The following is a 23219-nucleotide window of genomic DNA, read 5'->3' on the forward strand; positions in this document are numbered from 1 at the left end:
TGAAACAACTAAACAAACAGGGATTTGCAATTATTTTCATACTGTTCAGATCTAAAACAAATCCAGAGTTCCAGGATCTGGGTGTTTAAGCAAAAGCACTGCACTACATTCATACTGAAAGAAAATCATGGCAAGAGATTCAAGAATCATGGGAACAAAGATAGTCAAAATGTTTTCTGGAATTCAAGTGTAGCAGCCATGTTCCCATTACAGGGACTTTGTCAAAAGTAACTTCATCGGATAAATATGGGAAGAAAATCACAAGAGAAGAACCCCTTTCTTATGACTTTGATCTCTTATCGCGGCACGCTCAGACCCAGTTCTGCCCAAAAAACAAGAGAAATAAAAGGAGTTTAGTATCAAGTGCCAACCTGCAATTGCAAATTGTCATTTCACTTAAAGAACCAGCTACTTGAGTCAAATGAACATTGGAGAATCATTTGAAATTAAACAATGAAATCAGGCACATCGACCACGAGTAAGGATTACTTAAAAATGAAGCAATGTTAATTAAATAGTCTATATGAAATGTTTTGGAGTCCAGCAGTTGCTAATTAGCGATTGACTGTTTGGAACTGAACATTTCTAAACTGATGCTCGTGCAACTTCATTAATGGCCCTCTTTGACCAAGACTCATTGGCCTACACCTAGAGAAAAAAATATTAGCACACAAAATAGATTAGCTAATGAAGGATTAGCAATAAACTATAGAGGGTATCGACCGAAAGCTGGAACAATTCCAACTGAGCTAAAGTATGCACATGGATGCAAGTTCTTCAAATTTCAATATTCATATCAATGGAGACAGGTCAAACTAAATGAAACCCTGAAATCCCTAAAGTTTAATAAAAGATCCTGGGAATACTTAGAATTTTGTATCTGGACATTCATGAAGTGTTGAATTGTTATGAATTTTAGAATGGCTGAATGCTGAAACAAAAGTCATTTTATTTTGGGTGTTTGTCATGTAAGTTAAGCCCTCCCATGGCTACACTGACAATATTTCACAGTATCTGCAGTCCCCACCTTCTCCACTGCACTAAAAGTCTCTACATATGTTTTTTTTTTTATTCTTTGTTCAATGTGACAATTGGGAAAATCATATTGCACAAACTCAAATCCAAATGAGAGTTGGAACACCAGAAGGTTGCCAACCCCTATAGTTACTACTAATAATGTATCACTGTTTCTCAAACACGGGATGGTAATGTCTACACCAAGAAAGTTGGGTACTAGAAAAATCTGGAACCTAAGTGGATTATAAAGTTGTTGAATGTAAAGTTGTGGAATATGAGTGGGTCAACCTTCCATAAAGAATGCACACTAACACAATTGCATTCAGAGTACCAGTAGCATTACCATGTATCCATGACTTGATCTTGTCACATGGACCAGCATGCAAGTCAATCACTAAAGATGCTTTCTCCACTACCAATTAGTGCCCAGTACATGATCTGACATATGACTGTATTCCACAAACTAATATGTAGCTCTGGTCATTGAAATTCAATGTGAAAGGCAACACAAATATTGACTTATGATAGTCTGCCTCACTGCCAGGGGCTATCATATATATGGATACACAAGCCCACTGAATGACAAGGATAGGTTTCTAGATGACTTTAATAACAATAAGTGGAGCATAATAGTTATATGATTGAAAGCTCCGCACGCACAGTTATGTGGAGCCAGATTAAAATGGATGGGTCAATAGTCACCAGATCAGAGAATACCACACTATCTTAACCAGGCTCCCATAACCATGCATGCAGAGATACCTGTCAAATTCAAACTCATTTCAATATGTATGGTAAAAGCAATGATTTAGTAACACTTGCATTACAAAAAAAGAAAAGAAAAAAAATTATACTCCCTATATATCTAATGATACAACTGTTTTCCAAATCCAAACAAAAATAAGTAAATGCATTTTCACTTGGATGTATGGTTTCTCTGTGTCTTCTTTCTATCCTTCATATGGATCATACCTAACTCACCATACAGACCATCATACACCTTATGTATACCCCTGTTTACTACTTTCTTAACTTTTTTAGTTGGTTTTCTAGGCACTAATATTTCAAACATTGTACTTCATCATTCACAAGATCTTTGAATAATCATATTCTTTACTCTTCTTATAGAAACATACATCTAATTTCACAAAGCATTATTTTCATTCTAGCACGGCAGTGCATATGCATGCCACATTGACACATGTTGATGCATGACATGGTGGTCCAGGGTAAAATGGTGGCATCATTGTTACATAGTTTTCAACATACATCAAGCATCCAATAGAAAAATGGAACTGATTCAAATGGTTAATTTATACCATTTATCAAGGATCCTTGGTGCCTTAAAACCAGGCATCAATTCAATAGCTTTCTTTAGTGCTATATACATGGAATGATGGATGATAGTCTTATGAGAAAGCACAATGCAACATATTTTATTTGCCTCAATCTAACAAAAAGCTCTTCTCATAGAATTCACCTATTCACAGCTAAAACAGTTTAATCTTTAATATGAGGATTCAAAAGTGAAAAAGCTGAATCTGAGGAAGGGATTCCATGCAATCAACCTAAGTAATCACAATCACATCATAAAGTCTTCAAGCATAGGATCACTACACATCCAGTTGTAAAAACTGATACTGTGTCAACAACAAAGAATATGCATCCAAAATATCTAAACAGGGAGACTAACCATATTTTAAACATGACAAGTATCGAGTTTGGATTGTGAGTTATGACTCAACATTGTTCAAGCTTCAGAATGTTAAATGTCAATTATAGGAAGAAGGTAAAAAAAGATTTCCTTTAAGCCATTTTTGTATAGAATAGAGTCATGGTGGTCAGCTGTACTGATTAACAAGAGCACGGAGGTAAAGATAACTAGAATTTCATCATTCATAACTGATACATCTGAGCAACATGAACATCTATAGATATTGATCATTGGCAAAGTCCAATATCAAGAACAGTAAAAGGTTTCCAAGTCATAGCAGCAACTTGGTGTAGAGTCTGTAGACTAAATAGTACAACAATAATAGAGTGTTAAACTCTTTGTTGCGCCCATCTAGCTTGAGATTTAACCCTTCAAACAATTTGAAGAATGATATATTCCTTCATTTGACTCGACCAATACACCCATCCAAATGATGTGGAAATGGTCTTCTTGCAGTTAATGCTCACCATTTTGTCTTGAAACGAGAGACCATGATATGATCACCCGTTCGAATAAAAAAGGAAATTTGATAGCCCAAGTTGATAAGAATGATGTGATAACTCATTAAGAAATAACAATGAAAAAAAATGCCAAAAGCTTTCTGACATATGCGTTTGGTGGTCATTTATTCATAGAAATAGAAAGATAGGGGTGGTCTAGGTATTAGTCTATGAGAGTCTAATCTCCTCTCAATAAAACTTTACTTGGAAAATGATGCTAGAGATTTACCTTGGAAAGGGAATTCCTTTGGAGACTGGTCATTGTGGAAAATATGAGGAAATGAGAGGAGGCTGGTTCTCTCAGGTAGGAAGGGAGGGGTATGGTGTTGGTTTGTGCAAGGCACTAAAATGAGGATGAGAGCTTTAAAAGCTAGAACAAGATTTGTACTAGGCAAGGGATAAGTTCAAGTTTTGGTAAGATGTTGGATGTGGTGATTCTCCTTTAAATGACTCTTTTCCCTCTCTTTTCTATTTTACAGCTCACAAGAATACTTGGGAGGCTGATGTTCAAGAGATAGTGGGTATACAGGTCCTCTAGAATCCATGCTTCTTAAGACATTTCCAAGACTAGAAGTTGGACAGCATCAAGCATTTGCTTCGGAAGCTTCAAGGATTAGGGAGGTGCAGATAGGATGAGGATAGATTAGTTTGAGAGGATCTTTAGAGTACAAAGTTATTAAAATCTTTCTATTCTGTTGTGAAGTTGGATGGAGAGGTGTCTTTAAACTCAAAGGAAGTGTGGGGCTCTTGGCATCCTTCAAAGTTGGGCTCTACATAGGAAGCTGTATGGGGAAGGGTCCTAACCATAGATCAACTCAAAAGATGAGAGTGGTTTGTGACAAATCATAGATTATGTGTAAGAATGTAGAACAATCAACTAATCACCTTCTCATCCGTGGTGGCAAAGCAAGGAGGCTGTGGCATTTTTCGTTCTCCCTTTTCAGCATCTCTTGGGTTCTCCTTCTTTAGTGAAAAACTTGCTAATGGGTTTGGCTTTTGAGTTTCATGGCAAGAAGAGATGGAAGGCTTTGAGCATAGCTCCTTTACGCTTGTTTTGGACAATTTGGCAGGAACTTAATTGAAGATCCTGCAAAGGGCTTTAGCACTAAAGTCAACCTCTAAGGACACCCTTTTCTGTACCTGTCCATTGGGCTCACTGGTCTCTTCAAGTTGGTCCTCTGCCCTTGCTAAACTTCAATGAGTGGTTGTGCTCCATGTAGTGGACAAGTATTTGTGGCTTTTGGTTATGTTTTCTTTACACCTTTTTCCCCTCTTTGTGTACGTCCAAGTACTTAGGAAACAAACCCCCTTTTTTTGTTAGGCACTTTTGGTATATTCTCATAGCCCCCTTTTTTTCCTAGGCACCTTTAGTATATTCTTATATGCCTATAATTAAAACACACGCAGACACACATTCTATCCATGTTGTATAAAATGTCTACAGCTAACAATTTTTGGCCCTTCATTTTGAGGATTTAAACTGATCCTAAGTGCAAGAAGGAAACTTCAATTTTCAAAACTGTCCTACATTTTTATTAAGTTATGCATTCCAACAAAATTTTGTAGAGTTTAAGAGGCATTGTAGGAAGCTATTCTCATATCTTCCTCTATCATTTTAGAAATTAAGTCATGCCCATTCCCCCCTTTAAACAATCTTACTGAAGTGTATTTCCATTGATGATGTTTCATCACTAAAATGATTCATAGCTTATATCCCATCCCAAATGAAAATAGTAAATGGTGCTACTGTTCTCTAAACTGCCAACCCAACTAAGGTATGGATTAGAGACCAACATGAAAATGTTTACCCAATAAATAAAACATCAACACAAAGCAACTCAAACAAAGCCTTACTTCCCAACTATTAGACTTGGTTTCATATTTCTTTCTCTCTATTTAGCCCTATCCGGAGTCATCTCCCATTCTTTTTAAGAACCAGTCAGAACAAAATCAATTGCAATATACTTATTCCATAGACGATTGCATAATAGATCTTCACTAAACGTACCTATAAAAATTTCCAATGCATGTCATTGGAAGATTAAACCCAATCCACAAATATATGTATGTGTTCTGATCACATATCAGAAGACCTGAGACACTATTGCTAAAAAGTTTCCGGATTATTGTTCTACATTAGTCAATCAAACTAGATGTACTTGTGAACCAATAACAGGAACAACTAATCTGCTATGGTGAAAATATTGCAAGAAAAAAAATTCTTTTCTTTTCTTTTCTTATCTATTCTTTCATTTCCTATTTCTCAGCAATAAAACAGAGAAAAAGGAAAATCATAGAAATGCCAGAATTAAAAGCATTAAAACGGATAGCAAATGTATTGACTAATTACAGAGTAAAAAGTTGCTTACAGATACTAAATTTAAAATATTGTAGCTATCAAACTCCTGGATTTGCGCTGCAGATCATACCCTGAGACAGTGATCTTGAACTCGAAGAATCAATACCGAGACACGAGGTGAGTCGAGCTGAAGAAACCGCCGTGTGCAATGGAAGCAGAGACTGCAGACAACGTATTTGAGAAAATGACCTGAAGTTCAAAAACCAACTGTTATAATTGCTGCTAATCAAAGAAACTCAAACCAATTTGAGAAAGTGACTTAAAATTCAAACTTCAGTTGTTGAAAATGCTGTTGATTGAAGAAATCGAAGCCCTCAACTTCTAATTTCAAACGTCGAAAATCTTGTTAAATGAAAAAAAAAAAATAGAAACCCATTTGAGAAACCAACTCGAAATTCAAATCCCAACGATTAAAAAATGTTGCTGATAGAAGAAACTGAAATGGGTTCGTGAAGTGGGGTTTAGGGTTTGCCTTGGAAGTGTTGGAGAAGCGCCTGGAGTGCAAAGGAGAGGAGTGGGGTTGCTGAGCTTGGTTTTGGTAATGGTGGATTTGAGGAGGGATAGGGTCGGTTTTGACAGAGAACGATAGCGAGACGCCATTGGAGCAGGGTGAAGACAACTGTTCAGTTTAGGGTTTTGCAGAGGTTTGCTATAAAGGGTTTAGGCTTGCAGGGGTTATTTGCTTTAAGATAAAAAAAAAAAAAAAAATTCTCATACCAAATTTTTTATGGAAAAATATACCAATTTTTTATACCAAATTCATACAAAAATACATTTTTTAAATGACATTATTGCTAAAAAATATTTAATAATTTAATTAAACTTAGTAAATGATGTTAATATTATATAATAAAAAATCTACCTATGAAGTAAAAACAATTTTTGTTTAAAACTTTTCATTAGATACATTAATCAGAATTATTTTAGAAGAGAAAAAAATGATGGGTTCCATTTTTTAGGTGCCTTTGGTTGAGATGAAATCTTTTTCATCCGACGGCTGAAATAAGACGGAGGCATGATACCTTAGGAAGCACAGTAAAATTTTCCTATTATAAATCATTTAAGACTAAAGAGAAACATCACTCAAAACCCATTGAAAATTTTTAATAATAATTATTATAAAATAAAATTAAAAAAAAACCATTTTCTTCTTTGGTATTAAACAAATAAATAAAATTTTGAATTGGGTCATCTGCTCAAACTCAAGAGAATTTGTATTATCATTTCATAATCCTGAAGCTGCATTAATTAATGCTTGAAATGAGTCCATTTTCAAGATGATCCAAGTTTAATATGAGGTTATGAATATGATATATTCAGCTATTGTCCTAGGTGAAGTTGGGCAAGTTCCATCAAGCATCAACTCTCAACTGTATTACAAATCACCTGTACTGCATTTGAGATGAGTTAGATGTATTGTGCCTTCAAAGATTTTAACTTCAAGTTACAGCCTTGAGATGCAAATGGAAGTTTCACCACAGGCCATATCAAAAGGTAAACTCTCTTTATAAAACATTCATGATGATTACAACGTTGTCTCTTCATTTTCTTCTGTTTCTGAAGCACAAGGTGATGGGCTTCTCACAGAGGATGAAAGGACTTAGAGACTCGCCAAAACCCAGTTTCCGACTTCTGGAGTTGAGAGATCCAGAAGAAGGATGCTGCTTGTGCTCCATTTGGCTGTCAAAGGAAATGGAAAGAAGAAAACTGCTGATCTTACATTTGTTCTGATGAGCATATACTCTATTCCTCCATTTCTCTCAGTGACCAAGTGCGAAACTGTCTAATAGTTAGCTAATAAGAATATGAACTAGAAAGAAATGATATTTGCCTTAGAGACTAGTTGCAGTCTGACCTAAATCACCTTAACCGTACTCCATGAGCTGCTAACATTCAAAGAAATCCCTCCCAAAGAGTTGCAAACTTCGGTCCAAAAACTATCACAGTAGGCGCTGTTTCCCAGTTATTGAATCTACCGATGCCTTTCTTCCTGCCCAAAACAGCAACAAACATGTTGTAAATAAATTGGTATTTGATGTGGAGACAAAAACAATGTGATCAACCATAACTGCTATTATGGATTTGACAAGCGTAAACTTCTATTGGGCCTTTTTATGAGTTGACACTTGATAATTGCAAGGAAATACATTCCAAAATATAGTTAGAAGCATAGCTGGATTCTGGATTATCTACTATCAGATTCAAAAATCGTCATGGTTGCAGTTATTCTTTCACAATGATGTGCATGTCATATAAAAAATCTTCACATGAAGATTACATTTTTAAAGCCTTTTTTCTTCCAACACAAACAGTGTCATAACATTCCAGCACTTTTAGTGCAAATAAGATCACAATTTCTCTTTCTTTTTCTTCTTCTTTTTAATCCCCTTTCACATCTCAGGATCTCTCAAACACCCAGAATTCGCACATGTGGATACCATCATTGATTTAGGGTACATCTGGATGCCCCATTGGAATGAAGAGTCAATTCTTCTATAGCATGTGAAAGGAATCCACCTTTGTTGCATGTGAAAATTCACTTCAAGGATTTTCATGAAATTATCCAATTTTAAGTTATATGTATACATATATTTTAAATATTTGTTCTGGTAATGTCTAGATTTTCTGTATGGTGCCATTCTAGAAAATGGTGGATATCTAATGATAAAGAAAGCAAAATCAAATCATTTTATTCTCATTGGATGTCTGAATAGTCTTAAAAACTGTAAATAAGTTTCAGACAACCCAAAGACCAGTAGGTCCAATTTTAACAAGTGGGAAGGTGAACACCAAGTTGGAAAATGACACTTGAAATAAAATTTCAACAAGAAGCTTTTATAAGCTTAAGCAGAGGAATAAACATAAAACTAGAACATCTTAGCATCCAGAGAGAGCAGCCTTCAAATCAGAACCAATTAAGGAAAATTCATGTAGTAAACTGGAAATGAGAAGAAACATACCAGGGCCGATGGCAAGAACTGTCTTTGAGCCAGACAAAACCTATGTGGAACAAAAAGGTCTCAATATCTCAAATAAGACGGGTTCAGATAAAACCTTAAAAATTTAGTAACCAAACCTCTGGTTGAGCACCAACCAAAGTTGAAAGCCAGTGCATGAGTACATAATTTAGAGTCAAATCCCAAACTACTTGCAGCGGCCACATAAATTTAAGTACTATATTCAGAGCACAACATATAGCTACATCATTTGGATTCTTTGTACAATATAACTAAACCCTGTCTCACAGAAGTAAAACCGTATTTTCTCCCCTTTATTCATTGTGAATAAATTATAGAGCTGCCTTAAAGTTGCAAGTTGCAACTTGTTGAAGGTATCAGCTAGCATCCTGGTAAAGTCACTAGGGGCTTTTGCTTCCACCAAAGACTTAGGATCAAGTCCTGACTTTGTCAGGGTTGGGAAGTTAATGTATACGAGGGAGGACTACCCTATTGGGCTGCTTATTGTAGCCGTTGGAGACAAAGGGGGGCGGGGGAATTGAAACTTGCAACAGCTGTTCCAACAGCTAAGTGCTCATGGTTTGAAAAGATTGACCGAAAAATGATCTGAGCACCTTTTCGGAAATTGAGAAACACAAGGAATGATTTAGTCTTTGATTCTACAACATTCGAATCCACAAGTTTATAGTTTGAATTTCATCACCACCAAAATCATCAAACATGACAATAGAAACAACATAACTTTAAGAAACCCTAGAGTAATTCCAAATGAATGATACCAGATGCAGTGGAAATAAAATAAACCAGTTCAGGTGCTATGAAAAATAAAGAGGAAATTTACTTTGGTATATGGTGTCTAAATGTCCTGGAGTCCAGTTTAAAGGAAAACTCAGGCTTGTACATCGAAGCAACCCATTTTCTTTATTTTGGCTTTTATATACCCTGGCCTCATTGATTATTATTTGCACTAGAGCACTTCAAGATGACTTTATCAGTCCCGTCATTATGTCATACAAAATTATACCTGTGTGCGTCCTGCATCAGCAACAACGAAAGTTGGAAGGCCAATACTCTCAGCTGCTTCCTTTAGTTTATTCCTGGTAGAAGGTCCAAAGTGCAACTCAATGTGTCAGTGACAAAAGAGAAACTAAACACAGAACAGTTAGCTTTTACACATTTAGGGGAAAACAATACGTTACAATGAGGTCACCCACTTACATTTCTTGTTGATTCTTGCATGTGACAACTATTTTTGCTTGCCCGCATTGCTCCCATTGTCTCAAAAGTGACCTCTGGCTGCAATACAACAACCTATTCCATCAAGAAACATGCAACTTTCTAGTAGTTGTAGTAGTTTGCACTTATTTTTATGTCTAGCTAACAGGTAATATCATCATATTCAGTACTAAATTCGTTTTCTCAAACTTGTGCTTCAGGATAAGAGAGAGATGAGAAGGGAACGAGGGGAAGAGGAATCACTTATAATCAGCAGATATATATACCTTTGCACCAGTTCCGCATACATGCCAGTGGCTGCATCTGCAAGTTCGTTAGATAAATCCAATGAGGTAATTAACAAAAGGCATGAAATGCACAATACCGACATAAATAGATGTTGAGGGATCTTACGAGCACATTGAGATGCAATCTTCCCTGTTCCCATTTTCAGGTCTTGTCTAACAACCAAAACCTGGCATTAGAAGTCCCCACTTAAAATCAGACAATTTTCAAAAATCACTAGAAGTCTACAGCTATACAAATCATCCTTATGATTCAAGTGAAACCAGATACATCCCCACCTCACCATCCACCTCTATGTGCTTAATGAATTAACTTAGATAACAAATTTGTTTGAACCCTGAATGATGAATTTGAACCATCACATGCTTTGTGAAGTACAATGAATTCCCATTAGATGTCAAAACTCCAAACATCCCCTTAAACAAAGGCAATTAAAAGGGTTCATCCACGAACTTCCTCATTTCACAAAGACTAAAAATGAAAGCCCATCCACTAATTTATCTTGTAAATGAAACCCATTACTGCAAAACATTTTAAGAAACGAAAATAGCATGAAATTAAATTCAATGAAACAAAATTACATGCCAATTGATTTCAACATTTACACGAAATTACTAATAAGAAACAACAAAATTAAAATAGAAGGCAAGATAACAATAACCAAGACATCAGTAGAGACCATTTTAAGTTCTTCATCAGAGTTACTTGATACTAGTTGTTGCTGCTGCTGGCGCTTTCCCTGTAAGGAATTATTATGCCTCGTTTGATTCTTGGGGGTTTTTGATAAATCCAAGAAAAACCCAAAAATGAAACCGATGATGAGACCTGGTATGAAGTTTTCTGGCTTGAAATTCACTGCAAACCATTCTCTTTCTTGTTTCTGCTGCTTTTGATAATAAAAAGTAATGAATAGATAACAAAAAAAAGAGAGAGAGAAGAGAGAAAACAAGTAACTTAAGTGAAGATTATGCACCTTGTTTGGCTGGGAAGAGTTTCGGAACGAACCCAACATGGGTTTTGGGCTGTTTGTAGCGAAGAGGAAGATAGGTCTAAGAAGGGGTTGAATGGTGATTGGTTAGCAGCAGAATTCGTGGAAAGGAAAGGAAAACGCAGGGAAAACTATAAAATGATATTGGCAGGGCAGCTCTTGCTAGAGACAAGGCGCGTGAGCGCTCTATAAATTTTTTATCTATAATTTAGACGTCTAAGAAAAAAAATATATAAATTTGAGATTTAATAATCTATATATATATTTTTTATTGAAATTAATATTTTAAAGGTGTCTAAATTTTATAAATAATTGTATATTATTTTTTAATTTACCATAATCTAATACTGTTAAACATGATTAATTAATAGCCTTGGCCCAAAGAAAATCTATTAGTTAAGCAAATATTAATTTATCAAGTACTTAAATATTTTATTTTATGAACTAAGTAATTTAATATAAGACATCATACAAGATCATATGAATTTAGTCGTGAAGTTGAAATATGTATTACGAAAGCTTCGTGTAGGGATCGTATGCTTTAGTTATATATCAAAAAATTATTAATTTATGTGATAAGTTAGACCTATATAAAATTATGTAGATTTTTTTTTATAAGATATGATCTTATAAATTTATGGAATTATTAATTTAGCAAGATAACACCAAGTCTGGATTATAGACACCTAATTTTAATATAATTTTAGAAAAAATATATTATTTGTTGAAAACAAAATAATTGCGGTTCAAGAAAGTCAAAACCTTTGTTTAAATTTAGTAAATAATTATTTCCTTATCTAACTAATTTGTTTGAATAATTTATAATTTAAAAGATGCATAATATGAAAATTAAGTAAATATTACTTATCGTAAATGTTTTATTTTACTTTATGGAATAAGTTATTCTTTAAAACTCTTCATATATTTTTTTTTATGTTTACCTACAATAGAATGTTTAGTAAAACTTAATATTTATTAATTAATGAATTAATTTAATTTTAAATTAAATTATACCTAAGTTGTTAACTTATAACTTATTACTTAAATTTTATCTTATGTATTAAAATTAACTTAAAACTTATTTTAAATTATTAAATTAACATATTTATTCTCATAAATTATAATTAGAGTAAAGAAGATCGAGTAATAGTAGAGATTATAGAGTAACAAATAAGATAATGGAGATAAGTAGGGTAAATGGGGTTAAAAAAAATTAAATTAAAATATGGACTTAAAAATAAGTTAATTATTTACGCTTATTACTCAAAGTTGTTTTCTACTTTTAACTTATACCATTAAATTGTTTTACTAAATATATTTAATTTCCTTAATGAGTTAAATTAAGATATTAAGTTATTAAGTTCCAAACACCCACTAAAACAAATAATAATAATAAATTTGGGACACTCAAGTATTTTAAATTATTTTTTAGTAATTTGAAAAATGGATCCCAACATATTGCTGTAAATGGAAAGTGATTTTCAGGAATAATGGTTTGCCTATGACATATTCAGCATCCTCTACCAACTCTTCACCACTCTTTTAACTGCAAATCTTGATTCGATTTTGGGAAGAATGAGCTTTTGGATCATTAACTGGGAATTTAGAAGAAAATAATGAGCAATCACAACCTTTTCTCGTGGCTAGATTTCATGAAACTTGCCTTATGGATTATGGTCACAACTTACAATCCACCAACTCAAGGTTTCCATATTCCCCTGTTATAATGTTCCCTACTCTTCCGCTATCCCTCTCGTGTCCCTCAAGCCTACTCAAAGAATCTCAACCACATTCCTTTACAAATAGGGGCATTGTTCATTTCCCCACCTTAACTGCCATAACTGCCATTGTTGAATGGAGTCTGTTGCCTCCAATTCATCACCATCGGAGCATCGGTCGCACCCCCGGTTTAAGCCTACACAGCCTGTTGCAGACCGGATAGTCAGAGCCATCCGCCACCACCTTCGTCTCCTTCATCGCTCTGAGTCCAACTTCTTTGTGTTGGGCGCCACTGGGAATGTGTATACGGTGACTTTATCCACCAACCCATCATGCACCTGCCCAGACAGGACAACACCCTGCAAGCATATTCTGTTTGTGTTTATAAAGGTATTGGGGGTATCTCTTGATGATTCGTGTCTCAGGAGGAGGACTCTGAGGCCGTGCCTGCTTAGTCACCTGCTTAGCAAGCCTACATCGCCTGAAGCAGTGGCAGGGGCTGGTGTTCGAGAGAGGTTTCATCAGCTCTTCTTGCAGGCAAGGGAGGGCTCTTCCAGGCCGGCAATTGAAATAGAGGATGGTACCATGTGTCCTGTTTGTCTTGATGAGATGGGAAGAGGGGAGAAGGTGGTGGCTTGTGGAACATGTAGGAATCCCATACATGAGGAATGCTTGTTGACATGGAAGAGGACTAGAGGGAGGAGGTCAGCTAGCTGTGTCATTTGTCGGGCCAGGTGGAGCAATAGGACAGATCAGGAGAGGTATCTGAACCTGGCTGCTTATGTTAGTGATGATGATGATGAGGTTGCTGAGGGAGATGGGGGTCTCTGGGGTGATTAGGGTTTACCATCACCCAGTTCACCTGAAAAGGAAGAACAAGAAACGCCGTAGATGAATGTTATCTGTATATGCTTGCACAACATAATGAAAATTTGAAAAAAAAAAAAAGTGTTTTATGGTTCAATTTTATTATCCTGGCAAAGAAAACAAAAATGCCAATTTCATGATTGGGAAAGGCATAATCTAAACCAAAGCATCTGATGCTGTTACACATAATATAGTTTGGGATATTAGCATGCATGTATAAATAGACAGAACTTACCAGTTCTTGCTGGTTTTCTCGTGTATAGTTTGGAATATGGTGGAGATCGTGATCACACATCTCTGACTGATTGCCAAGCTCGAGAGGGCGCTAGGGCTGCAGTCATTTTCAAGGAGCGTAAATCTGTCCCCGGGATGAACGCCATTATTGTACTCCAAACCTCAATGACTCAATCCAGCTGCACCCTGGTTCCTTCTCAACCCCCATATCCTTCATCAGATCTCTTATTCTTGATACCTCAGACCACAATTCTTTAGATGCATATATGTTAGATAAAGCAGTGTAAGAGGAGGAATAATGAGGCTCTAAAAACAAGCAGTGCTGAGCAGCTCGAGAGCCAACATCAGAATTCTTATGAACTCCACAGGCAGAAAGAAGAGACCCCCAGATTCCGGGTTCCTTTGAAAATGAAGAACTGAGAAGAAAGGCCTCCGCCTCTTCAAGATAACCTGCTCGGCCAAGGAGGTCCACCATACAAGTGCAATGTTCCATTGAGGGTGGAATTCCATAATTATGAACCATTAAATTGTAAAAGTTTCTCCCTTCTTCCACTAAACCCGCATGGCTACAAGCAAATAGGATCCCAACAAAAGTTACAGCTGTGGGCAAAATTCCAGAACTTGTCATTTCCTGAAATAGGAGAAGTGCTTCTTTGCAGAAACCATTTTGGGCATAACCTGTTATCATTGAATTCCAAGAGACAACATTCTTTTCAGGCATCACAGAGAAAACGTTCTGTGCATCTTCTACCATCCCACATTTTGAGTACATGTCAATCACTGCACTTCCTACATATATTGTGCAGTCAAGCCCCAACTTCATCACATGGGCATGCAAATGCCTTCCCTGTTCAACCGCAGCCCAACTTGAAACTGCTTTTATAACACTTGAGGAAGAGAACTCATCTGTTTTATCAATAAACTTGCGCATTTTGCAGAACTGCATGAGGGCTTTCTCTCCCTCACCATTTTGTGCAAAGCATGAAATAATTCCAGCCCAGCATACGGAATTAGGTCTATTTATTGACTCAAAAGCCTCCAATGCAGAGTCAGTGAGGCCACACTTAGAATAGAAGTTCACTATTGAGTTCCCAACCGAGACATCCGAGTCCAAACCAAACTTGATCGAGTGGACATGAACTTGAGCTCCTTCAGCAACAGTACCTGATACAGAGCAAGAGGAAAAAAGGCCTACGAATGTGAAGGAGTCGGGTTCCATTCCTTCAGATTGCAACTGTGAATAAACTCTTAATGCTTCCTCATACTTACCCATCAAACTATAGCCTGTGATGAGTGCATTGAAGGACACCAAATTCCTTTTGCTCATTTCACCAAAAGCTCTCTCCACACCTTCTATATCATAAAATTTTGAATACATATCGACTAGTGCAGTAGCCACAAAAACATCCATTGAACATCCCAACTTCAGGACTTTAGCATGGAAGCATCTACCCACTGCACTGTCCGACATTGCAGTTGAGGCCTTCAAAACACAGCAAAATGTTGTGTCATTAGGCTTAAAGCCTTCTAACTCCATCTGATAGAATAATTCAATAGCCTCTTCTTCATAACAATTTTGAGCATACCCAGTAATCATAGTGTTCCAAGCTACAATATCCTTATTTTCAATTTGATCAAAAGCTCGGCCTGCCATATCTAAAATACCGCATTTGCAGTACATATAGACGGTCGACCCAGAAACAAATAAATCCGAATCAAAACCAATTTTAACTGCATACCCATGCACGCATGTGCCGATTCTAGAACAGCCCAAACCGCCACAAGCCTTGAGAACAGTAGCCAGAGTAAAATCACTGACAAGCAATTTCCAATTTTCGCAACTATTTATCATACTACAAAACAAGCCACAAGCTTCCTCGTTCAAACCGCGTTGCGAATACCCTGCAATCATCGAATTCCAGGATACATCGTCTCTTTCAGGCATATCGTCGAACAAGAAACGAGCTTCTTTTATGCGGTCATGCTTCGAGTACATAGAGATCAACCCACTTGAAACAAAGGGCTGATTTGAGAACCCTTTTTTAAGAATCAAACAATGCAGGCTTGTAGCCAAACTGGGTCGTGTTGATTGAGCACAGGCGCTGATTGTGGCTGAGTACGTTATGGCATTTGGCTCGATACCTGCACGCAGCATTTGTAAGAAGCAAGATAGCGCTTGGTCGACGAGGCCTCTACGTGCATTATCCGTGATCTTTGAAGTCCATCTTACCACGTTGGTTTCTAGCATTTCATCCAACAGCTCGCGGGCCTAATGAATTTTCCCGTAACCTATGTTTGGTTGCCGAGAAACTTAATGAAATCTTCAACAAATACTAGAATGTTAAATTTATGATAGACAACAGGACGACGACCCGGAAAGAAAACAAAAATAAATAAATAAATAAAATAAAAATAAAAATTTAATAATAATTAAAAATAAAATAAAGTTAAGCCTTAGCCATCATCCAATCAAATACTAACGCACCAAAGCCAGGATTTTTCTTAATAGTACGATAATTTAAAAAAGTTATGCTTAAATTACTGTAATAGAAGAAGTTATTATAAATATACGGTAGTTTTTGCCACCTAGGAAAGAGGATTTGCCACTTAGGAGAGAGGAGAGAGGTTCAACGGATAATTTTTTTTTTAAACCAAAATCATCTTTTCAAATTTCAAAAGTCAAAGGGAAATCGTCTTTTCAAAAGACGAGTTCCATAAAAAAAAAAAAATTAGTATTTAAAAAAATTTCCCATTTACAAGGGAACTCGTCTCTTGAAGAGTTGAGTTCCTTGAAAAAAAATATATATTTTTTTTTTAAAAATCCCAAATTATTATTTAAAAAAAAAAACAACAATTCCTCGAGGGAACTCGTCTCTTGAAGAGACGAGTTCCCATGGGAAAAAAAAAATTCCCAAATTAAAAAAAAAAAAAAAAAAACAATTCCACAAGGGGAACTTGTCTCTTCAAGAGACGAGTTTCCCATGGGAAAAAAAAAAAAATTAAATTTTTTTTTTTAAAATTCCTAAATTTAAAAAAAAAAAAAAAAAAAACAATTCCACATTTCCCATGGGAAATTTTTTTTGTTTTAAATATATATATATTTTTTAATTCCCAAATTAAAAAAATAAATAAATAAATTCCACAAGGGGAAAAGAGACGAGTTTCCCATGGGAAAAAAATATTTTTTTAAAAAAACAAAATTCCCAAATAATAAAAAATAAAAAAAAAAAAAAAACAACAATTCCACAAGGGAAGAGACGAGTTCCCCATGGAAAAAAAAAATTTTTTAAATACTTTTTTTTTAAATTCCTAAAATTTAAAAAAAAAAAAAAAAAAAAAAAAAAAACCAATTCCACAAGGGGAACTCGTCTCTTCAAGAGACGAGTTCCCCCATGGGAAATTTTTTTTTTTTTAATATTTTTTTAAAAAAATTCCTAAATTAAAAAAAAAAAAAAAAACAATTGCAGAGACGAGTTCCCCCCATAGGAAATTTTTTTTTTTTTAAATATATTTTTTTAAAAATTCCTAAAAAAAAAAAAAAAAAAAAAAAAAAAAAAACAATTCCACAAGGGGAACTCGTCTCTTCAAGAGACGAGTTTCCCATGGGAAATTTTTTTTTTTGTTTTTATAATAGACGAGTTCCCACGGAAAAAAATATATATATTTTTTAAAAAAAGTTCCCAAATTAAAAAAAAAAAAAAAAAAATTCCTCAAGGGAACTCGTCTCTTCTTGAAGAATTGTGTTTTTTTTTTTTTTTTTTTTTTTTTTTTTTTTAAATTTGGGTTTTTTTTTTAAAAAAAAAAAAAAATTTAAATTTTTTTTTTCCCATGGGAACCTTGTGGAATTGTTTTTTTTTTTTTTTTTTTTTTTGGGGAATTTTTTTATAAAAAAAATATTTAAAAAAAAAAAAATTTCCCATGGCTCGTCTCTTCAAGAGACGAGTTCCCTTGAGGAATTGTTTTTTTTTTTTTTTTTTTAATTTGGGTATTTTTTTTCCCATGGGAACTCGTCTCTTGAAGAGACGAGTTCCCTTGTGGAATTGTTTTTTTTTTTTTTTTTTTTTTTTATTTGGGAATTTTTTTATAAAAAAAATATTTTAAAAAAAAAAAATTTTCCCATGGGAACTCGTCTCTTCAAGAGACGAGTTCCCTTGAAGAATTGTTTTTTTTCAAGAGACGAGTTCCCTTGTGGAATTGTTTTTTTGTTTTTTTTTTTAATTTGGGAATTTTTTTATAAAAAAAAAAAAAAAAAATTCCCATGGGAACTCGTCTCTTCAAGAGACGAGTTCCCTTGTGGAATTGTGTTTTTTTTTTTTTTTTTTTTTTTTTTTTTTTTAATTTGAGAATTTTTTTATAAAAAAAATAAAATTTTTTTTCCCATGGGAACTCGTCTCTTGAAGAATATTTTTTTTTTATTTTTAATTTGGATATTTTTTTTTTTTAAAAAAATCCCATGGGGTTCCCTTGTGGAATTGTTGTTTTTTTTTTTTAAATAATAATTTGGGATTTTTTTTTAAAAAATATATTTTTTTTTTCAAGGAACTCGTCTCTTAGACGAGTTCCCTTGTAAATGGGGAATTTTTTTAAATACTAATTTTTTTTTTCATGGAACTCGTCTTTTGAAAAGACGATTTCCCTTTTGAAAAGATGATTTTGGTTTAAAAAAAAAATTATCCGCTGAACCTCTCTCCTCTCTCCTAAGTGGCAAATCCTCTTTCCTAGGTGGCAAAAACTACCGTATATTTGTAATAACTTCTTCTACTACAGTAATTTAAGCATAACTTTTTTAAATTACCATACTATTGAGAAAAATCCACCAAAGCCATTGTAGCACAAAAGGATAAGCATTACCGAGTTTGATTAGAGTCATTGTCAATAGAAAATGGTATAGAGGCATTTCACATTTTCACTCAATCTCTATCTAATATTATCACATAAACTTTTTCCCACTATTTTTAATTTCGGCTACATAATTTTTTTAGTTATTATAAAAATTATCATTAATTTTTTTAGTTATTATAAAAAATATCATCAATCAAGTGGTGTCGAATGTCATAAATAAATTTTCGAGTTTTATTATTTATATTTTAATTCTTTTTGGTACACAAATTTGTTTGTATACGTATATTTATCCTATTAGTTTTTATTAGAAAAAATTTAATAAATAAATTTTATTTATATTTAATTATTTTCATATTTTTATAATAAAATTATATATATAGAAAATTTTAATTTTTTTTTCTGTTGATTATTTTAATTTAAAAATTATGTTTTAAAAGAGTTTTTATTGAAATTATAATAATTTGATATGTTTTTGATGAAGTGATTTAAAAAAATTCAGTAAAGTCATAAGATATGGGACAAATTTTAAGCCATTCTAAATTTTACTTTTCCTCTATAAAGTGGTGGAGTCCTACAACTTGACCATAGCCACGATACTTCCTCGCTGGAAACGATGGAGGACGCCGGAAAAGTTCCGGAATCTGGAAATTTGAGGGGAAAAATTGTCTCTGTCGCCGCCGGGGAATCTCACACTCTCGTGCTCACAGGTGGTAGAGAAAGAGAGAGTTTTGTTTAGTTGCATTTCTTCATTTTTTTTTATTTTTTTTTATTTTTTCTGTTTGGCTGCCGAGAAAAATAAGGGAAAGAGCAACTAACATGGATTGTTGGTTATATTTTGTGCTGTTTTGGTTTCCGAGAAATAGAAAACCGGCCGGCAAAGGCAAATAATAGAATTAGGATTAGAAGAGTGGAGATTTTTGTTTTTTTTTTTTTTTTTTTTTTGTGTTTTCCTGCATTTTATCAGACTGAGCGTGAGCGAGAATTAAGGCCCAGTTTGGTGGCCAAGAGAACTGAGGAAAAGGAAAGAAAATTTTAAATATTTGCTTGAGAAATATGAAAAACTCACCAGATGTGTGTGTGTATATTGCTGCGTCTTACTAATCTAAAATAATTTGCTTCATGAGTTCTTATAATAATGGAAAATACCCTCGATATATTTCTGAGATTTGGGTTTGTGTGAATGATAGGCGATGGCCGTGTGTATTCATGGGGAAGAGGAACATTTGGGCGCCTTGGGACTGGTTCAGAAGCTGACGAGCTTTTTCCAGTTCCAATTAAGTTTGATTCAGCTGAAAAGTCAGATTCAAAGAGGGTCAAGTTTGTGGGAATTGCTGCTGGTGCTTACCATAGTGTGGCTCTTGCAGGTTAGTTTAGCTTTTCGGATGCATGAATTTTGATTTTTTTTTTTTTTTTTTTTTTTTTTCCGAACAAAACTTGTAGCAGTTGTTTTGGGATTGTCTAATGATATGCTCTCTCCACCTTCTTAAGCCATCTATAGTGGGAATAGGATTTTTTTTTTCTTTCCGGGATTTCATTATTTTTCCATGAACAATGTAGTATTCCGAGAGCAATTCCCATACCTTAGTAAGCTTGTTCATGGATATCCATAATCCGCCTAGAGTTTGTGGTTTCAATTCAGCTATATGATCTTAAGGTAATCAACTACAAACTATAGAAGTAGTAGACCTCAACAGACATATCATGGGGGCAGGTTCAAGATGAAGTTTTTTCTAAACCAAGGAAGTAGTATTACTTGAACTAGGAGGTGATTTCCGGCAATTCTGATTTTGCTTTTTGCCTCCTCTTCAATGGCAGATGATGGAACAGTTTGGTGCTGGGGTTACAATAGCTGTATCCTCTATCATGGTGATGTTTCTTTATTTTCCTTTCATTGCTTTCAATGTCAGTGCCAAAGTTAGACATGGAACTTGTTTTGCACTTTTGCTAGGTCCGTATGTTTTTTTGTATTTCTCAGGTTTATCCTTGACTGCTATATGGATGGCCAACTTGGTTTTAGTGATGACAATTCTTTAGTCCCCCACTTGTTAGAGCTGTTCCTTGAGTTGGGCTTTCCTGGTTCTCTGACAGATGAGTCAGATACGAAGAATAAAACACCATTGAAGGTATGGAACAAATTATATTTCTGTTTCTGAAAAGAATCAAACCAAGCTAAGAGCCTTACTTGATGCTTTTGTTATCAAAATTTCAGTGTTTGTTACTAGTTCATCTGGCTTTCTATCACAGGTTAATTCTGTCAAAGCTGGTGGAATGATGTCACTGGCAATTGATAATCTTGGGGGCCTCTGGATGTGGGGCAATGTCCCTGAAAGCAGTCCCGATAAAGGGGAATTCTCTCTTGTTAGCAGTTTCACTCCAATTCCTGTCTGGGACTTTCATGGCCACACTGTTGTGAAGGTGGCATGTGGAAATGAGCATGTTGTAGCCCTAGTTAGTCATGGGGAAACACATAAAGGTGGGGATCTCATTTGCTACTCTTGGGGTAACAACGGCCATGGCCAGTTAGGTCTTGGAGATACAGAGAACAGGTTACGTCCTGAAGTGGTAAAAACTTTCAACCACGAATCCTTATGGGAAGTTTATGAGGTAGCATGTGGAGCCTTCCACACAGCCCTGCTCACTCACAAAAAGAGACCAAGTGACACATTAGAAAGTATGTGCTGGACATTTGGTCTAGGGGATAATGGGCAACTTGGGCATGGAACCACAAAAGGTATTTTGTTGCCCGAGCCTGTAAAAGACTTGCCAGAGCATAGATTCCTGGTTTCTGTTGACTGTGGCTTATTTCACACTAGTGTAGTTTCGTCGGCCGGAGAGGTGTGGTCATGGGGGATGGAAAAGGGCCTTGGCTTATGCCCAGATGCTAGTTTCACTGGAACAGATCCTGGGGATGCTCCTTCTCCACTTTTGTATGGATCAAAATTTCGGGATCCAGTTCAAGTTGCATGTGGAGCTGCCCATACTGTTCTTGTTGCAGATGATGGATATAAGCTTTGGTCTTGGGGCAGGGGAAGGAGTGGGGTTCTGGGAAATGGTAAGACAGTGGATTGTTTTGCTCCTAGTACTGTATTATGGCCCCCACTTACTGAGGATTTCAAGGAGTTGGAATCGGGGACTACAAGTGGGGAGAAAAAGATTGAGAACAAGGATCCTGAAGAAGTCACCGAGATGGAGAAAAAATTGTCTTTGGCAACAGAGGAAATGAAACTCCTTCACTCAAAACTGTCTACAATGGAAAGATATGCAAGCATACTTCATGGCTCAATTTTTGGAAAACCTTTTGAAGAACAGGATATTCCAATCTCATTGCAGAATTCAGGCTTTTTTGACATTGCAAAGGAATGGGAGAACATGTTGGAGTCAGCTGATCGTGGTAAGCTTGTGATGTTAGAAAAGTTTTACCGAAACATGCTTGCTGGTGTTAAAGATAAGCTAATGAAGAGAAGGATCCAGGAGATTATCAAGGAATGTCTTCCTCCTCCAGGAACAGGAAACTAGTCTTACAGAAAAGGTCACAGGAATGAATGCAGCAGTCTGAGATAGAGAAAAGCTTGGTTTGATGCGCTTACTATGCTACTAAGTTGGAGGGATATGTAAGGATTTTGCTTTGTAAGTATTCATGAGACTGCATTATTTACACTAGATTGATGTGATGTATGTTGTGTGTAGAAGAATAAAAGAGGCATTTAGCCCAAAGATTGATTGGGCTGCCTCCTGACAATTTGGGGTTGATCTCTGGAGAAAATAATAATCATATGTGTTTGTGGCTGTACCCTGCAGACTCCTGATGACATTTTACATATTGGAACATTGGTTAAGCGGAGAGCTTTCAGTTTCCCCTCATAAAAAAAATAAGGAAAAAATTTTAAGTACCAAAAAGTTACCAACAAGCTTTTTATTTCGACAGATAGAGGAAGAATCATATTAGGATTCTAGATGGCTCCAGATGGATATGATTGAATTTTTAAATGATAAAATATAAAATACTATGACACAAAGACTTCATGTGAAGCAAAATAGAGGGAGGAAAAATGGGTGTAGACATGCTTGCGTGAATCCTTGTAACGACTACAAGGGAGATTAGAGGAAATTATTCTTGATCAGGGATCGACATAAACTCATAAAATGTCAAAGGTGAGGATAATTGGGGATAATTGTTGGATTTTTTTATTAGAGTATGGTAGTCTTAAAATAAATTTTAAATTATCGTAAGAAAAATAATTTCAAATCTATCATATATATATATATATATATATATATATATATATATATATATATATATATATATATATATATATTAAAATCATCTTTTTAAAAGATAATTTATTTTCTTTAAAAAAATTTCATTTGACTAAAATTGTCTCTTGAATGGATGATTTCTTAGATAAAATAAGAAGATAAATGTGTCTTAAAAATGTAAGAAAACGTTTTTTAAAAAAATAAAATAATTATAAAAAATGGGAATAAGAAAAGTTAAAAGAAA

The 23219-nt window shown here is 34.9% G+C and overlaps 5 protein-coding genes across 11 annotated transcripts; 2 read left to right on the forward strand and 3 right to left on the reverse strand.

Moving 5' to 3' along the window:
* LOC117912101 lies at positions 1–6253 on the reverse strand. The gene is made up of 3 exons (XM_034826567.1): positions 6063–6253; positions 5661–5779; positions 1–322 (listed from the first exon to the last, which is right to left on the reverse strand). The coding sequence occupies exons 1-3, from the start codon at positions 6188–6190 to the stop codon at positions 297–299; spliced, it is 273 nt and encodes a 90-aa protein (XP_034682458.1). The 5' UTR covers positions 6191–6253; the 3' UTR covers positions 1–296.
* Positions 6254–6965: 712 nt separating this feature from the next.
* LOC117913644 (probable peptidyl-tRNA hydrolase 2) lies at positions 6966–11192 on the reverse strand. 7 transcript variants are annotated; one of them, XR_004651124.1, is made up of 9 exons: positions 11042–11192; positions 10748–10954; positions 10177–10237; positions 10050–10086; positions 9766–9843; positions 9572–9644; positions 8551–8590; positions 7455–7580; positions 6966–7369 (listed from the first exon to the last, which is right to left on the reverse strand). XR_004651124.1 is itself a non-coding variant. In XM_034828678.1 (8 exons), exons 1-8 carry the CDS (start codon positions 11078–11080, stop codon positions 7531–7533), a joined length of 579 nt encoding a protein of 192 aa, XP_034684569.1. In that variant the 5' UTR covers positions 11081–11192; the 3' UTR covers positions 6966–7530. The 7 variants fall into 7 exon arrangements, 3 of the variants coding, with proteins under 3 accessions (XP_034684569.1, XP_034684567.1, XP_034684568.1); XR_004651125.1 differs by having other exon boundaries at positions 6966–7373; XR_004651122.1 differs by having other exon boundaries at positions 7446–7580.
* A 1712-nt stretch (positions 11193–12904) lies between these two features.
* LOC117912202 (mitogen-activated protein kinase kinase kinase 1) lies at positions 12905–13739 on the forward strand. Its single transcript, XM_034826704.1, has one exon. The coding sequence runs from the start codon at positions 12911–12913 to the stop codon at positions 13613–13615; it is 705 nt and encodes a 234-aa protein (XP_034682595.1). The 5' UTR covers positions 12905–12910; the 3' UTR covers positions 13616–13739.
* On the reverse strand, positions 13273–16202 carry LOC117912201 (pentatricopeptide repeat-containing protein At3g09040, mitochondrial-like). The gene is made up of 2 exons (XM_034826703.1): positions 13878–16202; positions 13273–13637 (listed from the first exon to the last, which is right to left on the reverse strand). Exon 1 carries the CDS (start codon positions 16122–16124, stop codon positions 14022–14024), a length of 2103 nt encoding a protein of 700 aa, XP_034682594.1. The 5' UTR covers positions 16125–16202; the 3' UTR covers positions 13273–13637; positions 13878–14021.
* A 3090-nt stretch (positions 16203–19292) lies between these two features.
* On the forward strand, positions 19293–22508 carry LOC117913479 (ultraviolet-B receptor UVR8). Its single transcript, XM_034828464.1, has 5 exons — positions 19293–19425; positions 19906–20082; positions 20534–20569; positions 20717–20841; positions 20963–22508. The coding sequence occupies exons 1-5, from the start codon at positions 19332–19334 to the stop codon at positions 22232–22234; spliced, it is 1704 nt and encodes a 567-aa protein (XP_034684355.1). The 5' UTR covers positions 19293–19331; the 3' UTR covers positions 22235–22508.
* Positions 22509–23219: the final 711 nt, after the last annotated feature.

The sequence above is a fragment of the Vitis riparia genome, chromosome 4, assembly GCF_004353265.1.
Source record: "Vitis riparia cultivar Riparia Gloire de Montpellier isolate 1030 chromosome 4, EGFV_Vit.rip_1.0, whole genome shotgun sequence".
In the NCBI taxonomy this organism is placed as follows: domain Eukaryota; kingdom Viridiplantae; phylum Streptophyta; class Magnoliopsida; order Vitales; family Vitaceae; genus Vitis; species Vitis riparia.

Coding starts and splice junctions, on each gene's coding strand:
- LOC117912101 (XM_034826567.1), bottom strand. CDS start 6,190: ATGGCGTCTCGCTATCGTTCTCTGTCAAAACCGACCCTATCCCTCCTC. Junction 5,780..6,062: donor GCTTCTCCAACACTTCCAAG/GCAAACCCTAAA, acceptor TTTGAACTTCAG/GTCATTTTCTCAAATACGTT. Junction 323..5,660: donor TTCAAGATCACTGTCTCAGG/GTATGATCTGCA, acceptor TTTTTTGGGCAG/AACTGGGTCTGAGCGTGCCG.
- LOC117913644 (XM_034828676.1), bottom strand. CDS start 11,080: ATGTTGGGTTCGTTCCGAAACTCTTCCCAGCCAAACAAG. Junction 9,844..10,049: donor TATGCGGAACTGGTGCAAAG/GTATATATATCT, acceptor GTTGTATTGCAG/CCAGAGGTCACTTTTGAGAC. Junction 7,581..8,550: donor AGTTCTTGCCATCGGCCCTG/GTATGTTTCTTC, acceptor TGTTTTGGGCAG/GAAGAAAGGCATCGGTAGAT.
- LOC117912202 (XM_034826704.1), top strand. CDS start 12,911: ATGGAGTCTGTTGCCTCCAATTCATCACCATCGGAGCATCGGTCGCAC.
- LOC117912201 (XM_034826703.1), bottom strand. CDS start 16,124: ATGCTAGAAACCAACGTGGTAAGATGGACTTCAAAGATCACGGATAAT.
- LOC117913479 (XM_034828464.1), top strand. CDS start 19,332: ATGGAGGACGCCGGAAAAGTTCCGGAATCTGGAAATTTGAGGGGAAAA. Junction 20,570..20,716: donor GTGCTGGGGTTACAATAGCT/GTATCCTCTATC, acceptor ACTGCTATATGG/ATGGCCAACTTGGTTTTAGT. Junction 20,842..20,962: donor AGAATAAAACACCATTGAAG/GTATGGAACAAA, acceptor TTTCTATCACAG/GTTAATTCTGTCAAAGCTGG.